The sequence below is a fragment of the Prionailurus viverrinus genome, chromosome C1, assembly GCF_022837055.1.
Source record: "Prionailurus viverrinus isolate Anna chromosome C1, UM_Priviv_1.0, whole genome shotgun sequence".
NCBI classification, from domain to species: domain Eukaryota; kingdom Metazoa; phylum Chordata; class Mammalia; order Carnivora; family Felidae; genus Prionailurus; species Prionailurus viverrinus.
Window position 1 is genome coordinate 32,446,449 of NC_062568.1, and position 15,392 is coordinate 32,461,840.

The 15,392-nt window shown below is 38.3% G+C and overlaps 1 protein-coding gene across 5 annotated transcripts in view; it reads right to left on the reverse strand.

Moving 5' to 3' along the window:
* Positions 1-15,392, reverse strand: part of PLCL1 (phospholipase C like 1 (inactive)) — a 350,469-nt gene that overhangs the window by 51,616 nt on the left and 283,461 nt on the right. For 3 of the 5 annotated variants that reach the window (XM_047873348.1, XM_047873352.1, XM_047873349.1), the window contains exons 4-5: positions 6,714-6,789; positions 4,523-4,632 (exon numbers count right to left, since the gene is read on the reverse strand). In XM_047873348.1, coding sequence (XP_047729304.1) covers positions 4,523-4,632; positions 6,714-6,789 — 186 coding nt within the window. The other 2 variants (XM_047873351.1, XM_047873350.1) reach the window with 2 other exon arrangements.

Consider the following 15,392-nt stretch of genomic DNA (forward strand, 5'->3'; position numbering starts at 1 on the left):
CCTAACTTCATAATTTTTCCTTTACAATAAAATGTTTACTAGTTATATTTTTTGAATATTATTTTTTATATATTTCTACTTGACACATGTCTAGCCTGGTAAAATTGATTTTTTCATCAAACTTTTAAAAATGTAAAGATAATTGAATTTAGTTCCTTAAAATGCCTAACAGGCCAAGTTAGAAAAATATATACTGGGAAAGCTTACTAAAATGCTACTCAAGGGTTCTTTCTAATTTCAGTTTTACAGGTGTGACTGCCTTACAATGAAGTTCTTTTTATACTTGAGGAGTCAAGACACTCTGGATGGAGTCCAAGCCTTTAAATGGATTCCACATAAAAACACATTGTGTTTTCTCAGACATACAGTATAAATTCATATCTCTCTTCCAAAAGAACTTCAAAACTCTCATGAGTGAAACACTTCCAAAATTAATAACAATTTACTACAATAGGTTAACTAAGCCAGTGAAATTGTAGCATCTCTTTCTGGAAGACTTAAAGAACAGGGAAAATTCCCATTGTAAGATTTTAATATTATGTTAATAACCAAATAACACTCATTTCTGAAGGATAGCATGGGGAAAAGACAGATGGAAGTAACTCTTAATGTCTGATGGTAGGATGAGATGAACTATCTTGGTCCAATGATTATCTAGAAAATATACTGAAGACTGAGTCATTGAGACATGTGTCATCACATCACCCCAAATAAATACAATGGCTATATATAGAATTTGATTCTGTGCTCAGCAGTGAAAGAGAAAGAAATGGATAGGAGGAAAATATTATAGTTGGCTATTGGCATATGGCCAAAGTGTGGGGAAATGCAAATGATATGCTAAGCAACTCCCTATTCTGGACCCATGTATGGTACTAAAATATGAATGGAAGGAAAAAAAAAAAACATGGATTGTTTCCAGGACCATCTTGACTTCAGCTTTCTTGCTGGATCCTAAGTCCTCATCTCTGGCTTGGAAAGTGTAGACACTAAGTATAATTCATATTCATTTTATTATAGAGCTATTTATCTTTGTCTCTGCCAATTTTTCTCTAGCTTCCCCTTCATTTATTAATATTGTATCAATGTAATACTGAATTTCAGAAAACATAAACTAAAGAATTACTTTTTTAGTCTCAGCTCAATGTACTTTAAAGCCAATGCTCCTTTCCACCACTCCTTGGTCCCAACAACCTTTTTCCTAGACGTACATTTCTCATTTTTTTCAGCTTCTCCCCTACTTGTTGGAAAGTACATTGGAATTAAATATTTTTAGCTTCATGAACCCATATATTAAACCAATATTCATCAATCCCCACTCCTTCCTCTAGTTAGTAGAGAGTACATATATAAATTGCATGTAAGGAAACTTTTTCTGTTGGCAATGCACAACTTTATAGCGGGCCCTGCCATATTCTACCTATTCACTGTTTATGTCTCAAAAGTTTGGTTACTGCTTATTCAACCAGTTGTAAGCAATATAAACTGAATCTAGAAAACTAAGAAAAAGGGGATTTATTGGAAGACTTTAGAAGCTTGGAAAATCAACAGGAAGGCTGGAGAACAAAGCAGGAATTAAGAGTTTCACATTCAAGATACAAGAAATAAAGGGAGGGGGGTGCCTGGGTGGCTTAGTCAGTTAAGCATCTGACTCTTGACTTGCTCAGGTCATGATATTGTGGTTCTGGAGATTGAGCCCTGCATCGGGCTCTGCACTGACAGCACAGAGCCTGCTGGGATTTTCTTTCTCTCTCTCTCTGCCCTTCCCCTGCTTTCTCTCTCTCTCTCTCTCTCTCTCTCTCTCTCTCTCTCTCTCTCTCTCAGATAAATAAATAAACCCTTAAAAAGAAAAAAAGAAAGGGAGAGTCTTAGAGAGGAGGATCTTCTCAGAGAGGCATCATTGAACTAAACAGTCTCCAAAAGAGCCTAGTCTCTGTCCCTCAGCTAAAAATTCAAAGTCCAAGAAGGTCATTTGTTCAGCACTGTGGAAAGAGCACCTGACTAACAAGCCCACCAAATGCAATGAAGGAAAGGAAATATTAAAAGTTTGGAAAAATTCACTATTCTTGTTTAAGTTCCTAGCACTCAAGCTGAAATGCTAGCAGCTAGTACATTAGCTACAATAGTAGAATATTGGTCATGTTTCAAAAGATCTGTCTTAGAATGGCATGTATAGTATTTGTTCAGCCCGATCTAGCAACCAGCCCCTGTCACTAAACCAAATAAACACAGAACAGTGAATGGGCTTAAGTCACAGATTAATACAGAAATAAAAAATCGCAATTTAAAAATTAATTATTAAAAGACTTCTAAATAAAATAAGAAACAAACAACAAACTTGTTCCTACAATGTCATCTTCGCGTGGCAAAAATAATAGCATACATACATATATATATATATACACACACACACACACACACATATATATACACACACATATATATTATACATATAACTATGTATATTATTGTTATTACTTTATATATGCACATGTGTGTATACAGTGTCTAGTTTTATGCACTGTGACTTAGACATTTTGTATATATTACTTCATTTAATTCTCACAAAACCCTGAGTATTAACATTATTGTCACTCTAGGGGCCCATAGGAGGCTGTTTGTTGAGCATCTGACTCTTGGTTTCAGCTCAGGTCATGATCTCATGGTTCAGTTCATGGGATCAAGCCCCACATCGGGCTCTGAGCTGACACCTTGGAACCTGTTTGGTATTTTCTCTCTCCCTCTTTCTCTCTCTGCCCTTCCCCAACTTGCATGCACGTGCTCTCTCTCAAAATAAACTTTCAAAATATATATATTATTGTCACTCTAATATTATTGTCAGCCTTCAGAAGGATCATACAATTTGGTTAAAGCCTCACAGCTATCAGGCAATGTGCACACAGAGCCTGCCTCACCCTTGCACTAGGCTGCCTAGACTCAGTCACATGGATTGAGTTTTATGGGGAGCAGAAGGACAGTGTAGTATAGACCCCAGACATGAGTTGAAATCTCAGCTTTGCCATTTACTAGATGAAGGCAAGAAGCTTAAACCTTGCTAAGCCTCAATGTCCTCATCTGTGAGATGGATAGAGGCATACCAGGGTCAGCAAGAGTTGCTGCAAGGGCACACCTTTGTTGCAAAGAGGAAAGGGAAAATGTATATAAACTACTTAGCTGTGAGCGCCTGTCACATATTAAGTGCTGAATAATTGATGGCCATTATTGGTTATATGTCTGTCTCCCTTGGTACACCAGTCCTGGAGGCCCAGGTATTACTCTTCTGATATTTGTATCCATAGCTCCTTTCTCAGTGACTGGCACATTAACAAGACACATAAATATCTGATCAGAAAGTGTTTGAGTCAGGGTTCACGCTGACATGTTGTCTTCTAATATTATAAAATAAGCCCCTCTTCATATTAATGCTATAGCTCCTCCCTGCTCATTAAGCAAATGATGCCTATTTTCCCTCATCCCACCTCCTGCCTCCAGACTGTTAATTCATGAGGTCAAGGTCTGTGCCTCTTTCGCTCTCCATGGACCCTCAATACCTAGCATAAAGTCCAGTACATAGTAGGAGGTTAGCAAATATTTGTGAACTGAATTTTTAAGAAACATTTGTAACATGTCTTACAGTTCACCTGGCACCTCCTCATAAACATATCTCTTTGGCACCAAGCTGTCTGGGTTCAAACTCCACCTCCATTGTTTGTTAGTGGAGTGACCTTCAGTAATATACCTAAGCTTTTAATGCCTCGGTTTTCTCACCTCTAAAATGAGAATAATAGTAGTATTGGGTTGTTGTGCATATTAAAATGTTAGTTTATTAAAGCTTGTAAAACAGTATATGACATATAGTAGATGTTCTTTATACATTGGCAATGAGTAATTTTTTAATTAATCACGTTTGTGGCTATTTTCTTCTCAACACACTGTCAGGAATAAATTATTCCAACTGCCTAAATCATCTGTCCTTTCACATAAGAAAATATGAAAAGTGGCATCTTTACTTCAAACTCCTAAAATTAATTTTCAGCAGAGCAAATCATAATCTCAAGAAACTGACTTCCAAAGCTATTTGCAAAAATAAATATATTTATAGAAACTGTTCTTAAAATAAAATAATCCTAAATGGTTCCAGATATTCTGAGGTTTAAAGCTCTTCCAAATCACTTGTGCTGGATCCTTCTCACACAACATTTGGCATTATTCTTGCCACAGACAAGAACAGCTATGTTGACATGAACAGCAGAGTCCATGTGAGTAAAAACACACAAGCACAACCACCAGGCAGTGGAATTAGGTCGTGCTGTCCTCTGTCTCCACCACAAACCTCGTTTGCCCTATTAGGGCAAAAAGTATGTCAATCTCCCCATCACTTAGAGCATGAACCTGGTGATTTAGGCCACATATTACTTAAAAATTCAAATCACTGCATTTAACCACCGATGTTTCTCTACACTTTGGAGACATGAGGAGAAGAATAATAAAGGCAAAGAAGGTCCCTGGGAATTTCATTTACCTTCAATACTGTAATGTTCCAGGCAAAACTCTCAGTCGCCTTGTTGAGTTTTCTTCCTTTCAAGCCTTCTTTCGCCCCTAGATTATGAAGTTCCTCATGAAATTCCATCCCTTTGAAAAGAGAACATGTAAGAATTCTTAGTATGATGTTATTTCAGAAAAACATTTTATTATGAAAAATTTTATTATTTCCCATGCCTGCCCTTCTCTTATAATTTTGAAATCCCTGAACTGAATGCTCCTTCTCATTCTGTTCATCCCCACCAATGGCTGTCCTTAGGGGCAAACTAACAATAATGGATGCATTAGACCAAATTACCTTTGAAACAGCCAGGAGGCATAGATAAAGACATAAGAAGGAAGTTAAGAACCAAATTCTTCCAAGAGGGTACATATGTCTTGTTTGTCTTCTACCTGGTTTTTACATGAAACAGTGTAATGTGCAACTGATAACCATATGTGATAGATGAACTTATTCTACTTTTCCCTATAAACCATCTCCATAGATTGACAGTAGATCCTGGAGCCCATGTGGATAACAAGGTTAACCGACAAATGTTGAGTAAAAATAAAAACATGTTTTGTAAATAGAGTTCCTGGAAATACCTAAATGTTTCATATTTGAGAATGACCTTAAAATTATGTTTAGCTCAACTATTTCTTAAGAAGCTTGAATACTAGAAAAGATATCACTATCCTCAGAAATGGGGATCACACTTTCTTCTGGACAGCTTATGCCATCTTTGGAAAGCTATACCTTATGTCAAGCCAAAGTCTCTCTCCCTGGAACCTTGGTGCTAGCTAGATCCAGACCTGCTAGGTCCAACCTCTTTTCCACTGTGCAGCCCTTTAAATATTTGAAGAAAGATGTTAGATAAAGTCCACTGGAGTCTTCTCTCCTCCAGATTGAACATTCTAGCACGGTTCAGCTTTACTAATAATGTCTCTTCTTTAAATATGACATTCAGGAAGATTGCATATTGCATATTGCATTGCATCCAGAAGAGCTTGTAGGAACATCATATTCAAAGTGGGCTTGAAGCAGCCCACACAAGGTAGGGTAGCAGCCCACAAGGCTGAAGTAGCCCACCACCCTCTTTATTCTAATTACTCTACTTTTATTAACGTAGCCCAAAACCACATTAACCTTCTTAGTGCTAACATCACAAATATAGCACATGGTAAGAGCATGACTGTGCAGCCAGGCTTACCCTCTGGCTCTACCACTTTACTAGCTACATAAGCATGAACAAGTCCTCTCTGTGATCCAGTATCCTCACTGGTGAGATGGTGATAACAAGAGTGTTTACCTCAAGGGATGGTGGTGAAGATTCAATGAGTCAACACATAAAAGGCTCTCAAAGTACTGCCTCACATATAGGAGTATTATATAAGTACGTGGGATTATTTCTGTGCTTTTTGTCAACAGAAACAGTTAAGTCTGTGGACCAAGTCAGCAAAGAGCACCATTTTTAAAGTCTGGTCTGGGTTCAAAGGTCAGCTCTACCTTGTGTTAATAGGCATCTTGGGTGATTCACTCAATCTCTCAGAATCTCAGATGGTTCATCTACAAATTGGATATAATGGTGATTACCTTGTAGAGTTGTTATAAGGACTAAGCAACATAGTGTATTTGCACAGTATATCATATGCCAATATATCAAGCAATTGTCATTATTGTCATCTCCTTCATCCTAATTATTGTGCGTCAGAATCAAGGAGAATATAAATCCAAGGAAGACAAAAGTATAGAGTATGGATGAAGGTGAATATAAATCAACAAAGGTGTACCCTCACAGAGATGTGATCCATCCTCTCCTTAAAGAAAGAATAAATTTAAAAGGATGACTAATAAATGAGGCCAAAGCCTAGAAGATTAATAAGATTATGGTTCAAATTGTAAAAATGAGGTGGTTCTTAAGGAGCAATGTGTAGTAAAAACCACAAAGTAGATTCAGAACCCCTCACCTCTCTAGACATCTTCAGACATTACCCCCCTATATACATACAACCCACTTACTGTCACCAAGACTTCTTCTGTACTAAACAAAGACTTAAGTTTAACTCAAATTTATAGCTAAACTATGGCATAAAATATTTGAATTTTAAGAGTAAAAATGGAAACTTGAAAAATCTACCAAGAATTATCATTAAGTTTCTAAATGAAATGGGGCAGGAGTTGGGGGGATTACCTGCTTTCTGACACTGCACAATCTTTTCCTGGACTGTATCTGCCATTTCTATGAGAAACCGGCTCTCTTGAATCATCTGTCACAAAAATAAAAAAAGGTGGTTGTTAGCAGTCCTTAAACTGACTCATTGGAAAGACAACACACAGAGAGACTCTCCTGGTGCTGGCAGTAATGGGGAACCATGGCCCTGACCACAAGAGGTAGGAGACGGAGGGATAACGTGTGCTCCAACCCCCATTCATTCTAGCACTACCACTAGAGGCACCTACCTTATAATTGCTTCAGTCACGTAACATGCTTGGCACATCATGAGTGCCAAATAAGTAATTGCTAAATAGATGTATACACATTCTTTCAGCCCCAGATCACATTCAGGAACACCTCTATTCCAGCTCCTCACTCCAAACGTAACTGCAACAATAAGGCAAGTGGTACTGGAACAATAGCAACAAGAATCAAAATAAGGCATCACCTAGTAATGAGCTAAAAGACTACTGAACACATCAGTGAAGTTAGCAGCTTGGATTTGAGTGGCCCCAAAATGGTGGAGGTCTGGTCCTCCCTCTAAAAGGGCTCCAGCTCCACTGGCAAGAATGAGGAGTGGGTCAGATTTCAGAGACACCAATTATTCAACAGAGCTTGTAGGCAATAACACCGAAATGGTTGTCCCTGACCTTTACATTTGGATAGAAAGCAAAAATGTCCAAGGAATAATTAATCTACTGAATGAAGTAGGGGAAATAAGACAACTATTGAAGAGATGGAGAAAAGAAAAATCTGTACGTGAAGAAGGGGGAAGATGATAATCAGTAAAGAAGTTGTGATCAGGATGACAAGGCTTGGGGGACCCTTTGAAGAAGTGACTAAAGAAAGGCAACCAAGAGGCAAACTAACACTTCTTGAATTTCCAGCCACTCTTCTACCCCGAATAAATGCTGTCCCATCTCATCTGGCTATTCTGTGTTTTGTGTGTCTGAATATTCTGAAGGGACTTTAAGGCAGAATGCAAAGTGGACATGAAGGTCTGGGGTAAGACATCTTTCATAATTAAGTGCTGTTGAACAGATTAGTCTTGTATAATCACTGACAAATATAAAGTGGTTTATGATTACAAATTTTAAATGGAAAAGAATATTGAATCACAAATTTGTAAGCACTGTGGTAAGTACATGGGATATGATGCATTAAGGAGTAAAAACAGACACATCTCTAGCTTCATGGAGCTCAGAGTCTAGCAGGGAAGTCTACTCAAACGCATGAATGAAATGGGATAATTAATTCAACCAAACAAAATTCAATTACTCATATTTTCTGCCTAAAGTAGTAGTTGAAAGTAACTTATTTGGAGAGTTAAATTGACCATCAAAACCATAAAAATAGATACCCAAGAAGTTCTAGACTGAGTCAAACATTTTAACTGCATTAACTCTTTCAACTCTCAAAAGGAAGTGGAAAGCTAGTGAATAACAATTTATGAAATGACTAATAGTAGCCTAACTGACTAAAGCTTCCAAGTGAATGAAACTGATAAGCAGAAAAAGATTAAATATGAGGGCAATCTGATTCAGTCTTTTCTAAGCTTAGCATCCATGCATGCAACATCAATTGAGTTTTATTATACTTTCAAAAGTTATATACTGCAATAGTTAAGTAGTAGACAAAATATTTTCATGAAATTCAAGCAAGGGAAACATTCATAAATAATGGACATATTTTGTGACTTTACCATAAGCAAAATAGGTAATATGATATACATTTTTAGAATCATTTAATTTTAAGACCAAAAGAATCTTAGATATCATGGCCACCCCCTTAATTTTGGTTTTAGAAAAAAAGAAAGTGAAGAGTTATAGAAGTTAAGATTCTTGTCCAAAAAATAGAACTAATTAGGGGCGCCTGGGTGGCACAGTCGGTTAAGCGTCCGACTTCAACCAGGTCACGATCTTGCGGTCCCTGAGTTTGAGCCCCGCGTCAGGCTCTGGGCTGATGGCTCAGAGCCTGGAGGCTGTTTCCGATTCTGTGTCTCCCTCTCTCTCTGCCCCTCCCCCGTTCATGCTCTGTCTCTCTCTGTCCCAAAAATAAATAAACATTGAAAAAAAAATTAAAAAAAATATAACTAATTAATTATCAAGCTGGAATTGAAATTGCAGTTTCCTGGCATCCACTTATCGTCATGAAAAAAAATAGCACCCCTCTGATTTTGTCTGCCCTGCCCATACTCCAGGAGAGAATGCATGCCTTCAAATACTTGCAATCTTTTTGAGAATAAAATATAGCATTTCCAAAGTCATCTGGCCCAGCCTGTCAGAAAAAAAAAAAATGTGTGAGCATGCCCATAATCAATCCATTTCAACCAGATTCAAATTTGCCCTTTTTAAGAAAAACTCAAAAAAGTAACAGGATTGATAATTTCCTTTATTAAATCTTGATTGACATCTTACACTCATTTCCCTTGGTTTTGCTCTCAGTAGAGAACATATTCTTTGATTTTAAGAAACTATTAATTTGTGGCCAGTTTTCTCTGCAGTATTTTACTAAGTATCTCCTCAGTGTTGAGTATAAAAGGAATATAATTTCTGCATCCAAAAACACCATAGCCTCTTTGTAACAACCTGAGAAGGAAGTATCCTCTCTGTCATGGCTACCCTTCTACCTAGACTTTCAAACCCATCTCTACTGCTTCCCTCAGGAATCTGTTTCTAATGATTCCTTCTTTTTTTTTTTTTCCAAAATTTCTACCTCTCTCCCGCCTTTTTCCCTTCTCCACACAACATCTCCTACTTTAAAGTAAGCAAACAAAAACAATAATAAATATTCTATTGGCTTTTGAATGGTTGTCCTCATTAATCCTAGCTTTAAAAATTAGCCCGCATTCATTGTTTTGACTCATGCAAGACTCCACCAAGACCTTCAAAGGTTAACCTTGGCCTCATGATCAACTACACCTGGCCAATCCTTGGTCTTCATTCATTCCCAACTCAGCAGCTGACACCTCTGATCAGCCCTCCTTGATTTCTGGGACCTTGGTTCTTTTCATGCTTTGCTCTTTCTCTGACTTCTGTACTACCTCTTTCTCCTTTTTTATATCCATACATGTAGGAATCCTCCCAGCTGCCTGGCCTAAGCTCTCCACTGTTTCCTTTCATCATTATCTCTCCTCTTAGCAATTCCATCCGTGCTTAGAGCTATGAAATTTGTATTCATGCAGATCCCTTCAAAGCCAACATCTTCAACGCTCAGCTCTCTCCTAAATTCCAGATTCATACCTCCAACGGTGTATAGCAGTGGTTTCCAAAGTAGGGAGGTACATGTACTCTGGGGCGGGGAGCACAAGATAATCCTTTGAGGTGTGAGGAGAAACAATGAGGACTTTTATTCACATTGATTTAACCCATAAAACTAGCAAGGAAATTAAGCTTTACAGATTGATCCTGCCCCCCCTTGCCAAATCAAGATCAAGTATCTCTAAGGTGGGAACTGAGGTAAGACGAAGAAGGTAATTCCACATTAGGTAAGGGCTGACAACAGCACTCATTTATTAGTTTCTTCCAGAATATTTCAACTTACATATGGCTGTAAAGTAGTAGAGTAAGTACCACTTAGATTTTCTTGTTCTAGATAAACTAAGCCTTCCAAATATGCATTCCTGAAAGGAAAATGAAGATTGCATAAGCACAAGCAAAAACGTGACGATGGCAGAGCAGCTCCTCGTTCTATTCACGCCATGATTTCTTTCTCAGCAACACTGACAAGTGATAACAATGACAGTCGGATCAGATCAACATATTCAATCACACTGGAAGAGCAAAAAGATTTATTTCTATTATTCATAAGTAAAACTTTTAAAATCCAACGCTGATTTCTATTCTTGATTTCTTTTACACTGTATGAATTGGTATGTTACTGAGTTTGTATATTTATGAATGAATAAATTCTCAAAATATTTTTACTGAGGAGTTGCTGGGCCCTCTCTATTCGGCTCTCTAGATCCCCTCTCTGCCATGCTCTGGGCTGGGGAAGTTGATCTCTGTGGGCAACATCAAGCAGGCTCCCTTGCCTCTGATTCCTGTTAGGATTGGCCAATGGGACCAACCGGCAAGGGATCAGGACAGGAGGCGGGAGGAGAGAGGTTTAGGGCAGTTACTCCTTGATCATCCCCTCCATGCCAGACTGTGGCTCCATAGCTTCCTCTCTACAAGGCCACAGCTCCTGTCAGGTGGCCCCGTTCTGGCAGGTACCATATTACTGAGTGCCAGGAATGGCTCCTTCCCCTTTTCCTTTAGGTCTGCAAGTGATGACAGCTTTCTACTGTTGCTATACCTGTGGTGCTCACTGCCCACTGATGCTTTACTAACCCATACCCATACTTTTATAACCAAAGCCCTCATTTACTCATTTAGTCACCCCTTTGTGCTCTCTGCAGAGAACAAATAAGGTGGAGTTGCTTACTATCAGATAGCTGTATCTGTAATTTCCAGCATTCTCTGTCTCTTCCAGACACCCAGGTTCAGATCACCAACACACTCTGCCTCACTACATCCAGAAGGTGAGCTCCCACATTCTGTCAGTCACCAAGTCTTGCCTAACCTGCCACTTTTATCCCTTTGCTTCCTTCTTTATCACAACACTCCTGGTTTAAGCCTTCATTCTCACTCTCTAGGCCATCTTTCAAATTCTAATTATCCTTCCAGAGGCAGCTCAAATGTTGTTATCCTCCATTTTACTTTCCCTGACTCACCCCATTCCCACCTCTACTCCTGCCAAAAAGTGTACATCTCCTATTTTCTCCAAATGCGCCCAAAACTCCCTTGGAGACACTCAAAGATGGCTTTGAATCCCTCTTGGCTACTGGCAGGTTCTGGTCCTTCCCACCTCACTCCCTCCAAATATCACTTCCAGAATCATCGTCCAAAAGCATAGCACTAGCTACTTCCTAGATTTGTTATTTTCTCCTTTGCCTGTTAGATGATGTAAAATTTTCTAACTCCAACTTTGAGTCTTCTTATTTGCCTCAGCAGCCTCTTCCCCTATGGCTTCCCAATTCTCCCAGGTCCAGGTGTGGCTCACACTTCTCCAAACACACCCCACTTATTCCTCCTTCCTCAGATTTCTTTCTATTAGGGAAGTCTTCTGAATAAGCCATCTCCCTTGGTCAAAATCCCATCAGCCTCAAAACTCACTCGAGTGCCCCCCTCTTCCACTGGTGTCCTGATTTCCCTTCCTCTCCACCTCTCACCTCCAAATCCCAAGAACATTCTATTTTGTTAGTCTGTTTACAAAATGTCTTATTTTCTATATCAAGTTACAATTAACTGCTTACTTACATTATCTCTCACACTTCATTTCTCCAGTAAAGTGTAATTCTAGTAGATCATTTACTCATTTACCTTTATATCCCCAGATACATCAATTCATTTATAGAATCACCTTTTCCCTATTTCACTCTGTGATCCTTATTTCTTCTACATATCGATTACCCACACATTTACACACAAGAAAGTATTTTATTTATTATTGATCACTTCCCAAACCTATAATTGTCTTTTTGAACTCTTATTTCTCTTTTATCTCTAGTCTTTTTTTCTAGGCTTCTCCACTTTTCTATAATCCAATATGTTCTGAATTCCCCTTCAAATAATCCTTTTAATAGGATTATACCTATAGAAAATACACTACTCAAGTATTAGAAAATACATTTTTAAACATTATTACTTATTTAAGGTAAAATAAATCAGGACCAAAACATTCAATAAACTCTATGATTCAAGTTATCTTAAAAATCCCCCAAATAAATATTTGTTCACCCCATAGTGTAAGAAGTTTGTATTTCTCATTGTCTAACAGATCACTTTGTAGTGAGATAGTCAAGTGTGATTTAATTTTCCACACAGAATATCTCTATGAGATTCCTACAGGATAACCTGAAATCCTTTAGTAATAAAAGTCGTAACTATTACTCTGAAAATACTCATCATCAATATTCCCAGAACTTAATATCATTGCTCATATGGACTTTTCTCATAAGAGCTTTTGATCATTTTCTCTATGGTAACAGCTTCCATTGTATTTAGAAAAATAATTTTATTCTATTTTCTGCAGTCAACTTTCAGTTAGTAGTTGTAGGGAAAACAAATAAGATAGATGGCCAAAATATACCAATAATTCCAAACCAAATTTAAATCAACGACTTCAACCTCTCCCCCTGGCTTTATATCTAAGTTGTAAAGAAGGGAAAATGGTTGATTTGAGTTTAATCTCCTTCCTAGGTCTCTACAGATCCTGACAGGAATGAAATGTAAAATGCAAAAGCTAAGGAGAGAAGGTGAGAAGCATGTCCTCATAGAATCTTCGGGGCGCCTGGATGGCGCAGTCGGTTAAGTGTCCGACTTCAGCTCAGGTCACGATCTCACGGTCCGTGAGTTCGAGCCCCGCGTCAGGCTCTGGGCTGATGGCTCAGAGCCTGGAGCCTGTTTCCGATTCTGTGTCTCCCTCTCTCTCCGCCCCTCCCCCATTCATGCTCTGTCTCTCTCTGTCCCAAAAATAAATAAACGTTGAAAAAAAAAAAAAAAAAAGAATCTCCTTGCTGGGTAGTCAGTGTACTTATTCAGCCAAAGGTAGGTTGACTCAGTTGATAGAATCTGGCAGCATCCTGGGTTTACATGGAGGTCTCAGCCTCAGCTCCCAGTTGCCTCTGTCTGTTGTAGTAATACAAAGAGTTTTTCTTTGGTTCTGTCACATGAATATCGCCTCATGGATCTTATTTCCTTACCATGGCTTTGAATCTAAAAGAATAGAAGACTTATTCAGACAGAGATTAGCATTTCTTTAAGCGTTAGATGTGTCCTAATCAGCGGTGTGTTTTCAGTTAAGACCAAAATCATTTATTTAAAATAAAAATTTTAGGGGCAACTGGGCAGCTCAGTCAGTTGAGTGTCCGACTTCAGCTCAGGTCATGGTCTTGCAGTTCGTGAGTTTGAGCCCCGCGTCGGGCTCTGTGCTGACAGCTCAGAGCCTGGAGCCTGCTTCAGATTCTGTGTCTCCCTCTCTCTTTGCCCCTCCCCCACTAGTGCTCTGTCTCTCTTTCTCTCTCAAAAATAAACATTAAAAAAGTAATAAATAATGAAATAAAATAAAAATTTTACCAAAGGGGGATAGTAATGCTTTTACTCAGGGATGGGCTAAAGTGTCCTACCTGTGTGAATAAACTGTGCTTCCAGCTCTTCTCAATAGGGAATTTAGGGGCACCTGGGTAGTTCCATCATTTAAGCATCCAACACTTGATTTCGGCTCAGGTCGTGATCCCACAGTTCATGAGTTCAAGCCCCACGTCAGGCTCTGAGCTGACAGGGTGGAGCCTGCCTGGGATTCTCTCTCATCCCCTCTCTCTGCCCCTCCCCCACTCACACTGTCCCTCTCTTTCTCTCTCTCTTTTTCAAAATAAATTTTTAAACAACTTTTAAAAATAGGGAATTTAATTGCCTGGGATCATTGCAGAGTCAATGTAACCACTGAATGGTACTAAAAAGATCAATTTTTGTCATATCATGACTCATAAACCTTCCACAGATTCCAATTTTCTCCTGAGTATATTCAAATTCTTAGAACCACAGAACTTTATATTTACAAGTCACCTTCAGGACCATCTATCATGGACAACACCATTTTATAAGAGAAAAAAATGAGCCTACATGGGCTTTCCTAAAACCAAACAGCTGGTCAGTGAAATAGTTTAGACTAGAACCGAGGTTCATGAGGGGCAGATCTAAGCTTATGAGTTGCTTTGTGATACGGATGTTATATTAAAGTGCAGAATTTCCACTGCAAGTACAAATTTGTGATAAATGTTAATAAAGTAAAATTCACCAAGTAAAGTATCATAAAAATACATGTTGCCCTGACTACTTCTCCTTCCATGTCTAATTTGCAGCAGGCATCAACCAACATAGATAGTCTTCCTATCAAACCTAGAGAGAAATATACTCAGTGGCATCTACTGCTCTTTCAGGAAGGAGTTATCAAATTTGGAAAGTTAATCACTTAAGAATATGCCAATCTGCTCTAGACCTATTTTGTTCTCTCCTCTTAAGAAGACTGAGGGGCGTCTGGGTTCCTCAGTCAGTTAAGCCTCTGACTCCATTTTGGCTCAGATAATGATGCCCCAGTTTGTGAGTTTGAGCCCTGCGTCAGGCTCTGACCTGACAGTTTGGAGACTGCTTGGGATTTTTCCCTCTATCCCTCTCTCTCTGCACCTCCCCCACTCAGGCTCTCTTACTCTAAGAAAGAAAGAAAGAAGGAAAGAAAGAAAGAAAGAAAGAAAGAAAGAAAGAAAGAGAAAGAAAGAAAGAAAAGAAAAAGAAAAAAAACTTGAAATAAGACTTAAATTTTATCAAACTTGATACCTTTTAAAATCAAATATATATTTACATATATATTTGCCAACTAGAATGAACACAATTTCCTTCAATTTTTAATTTCTTTAAAAGTTTTAAATCCAATGGATTGTTAATAAATTGGCATCTGTTGATTTTAAGCAAAGTCAATCTTATTGAGACTGTTAATTTCGGTGAAACAGATACACATATAAGGCCAGAACATTTGCAAGCTTACTGGAAGTCCACTGCATTTGATATATGCAACAAAGTATTCTCTGTCCTGGGATTAACTCTATGTTACATTTTC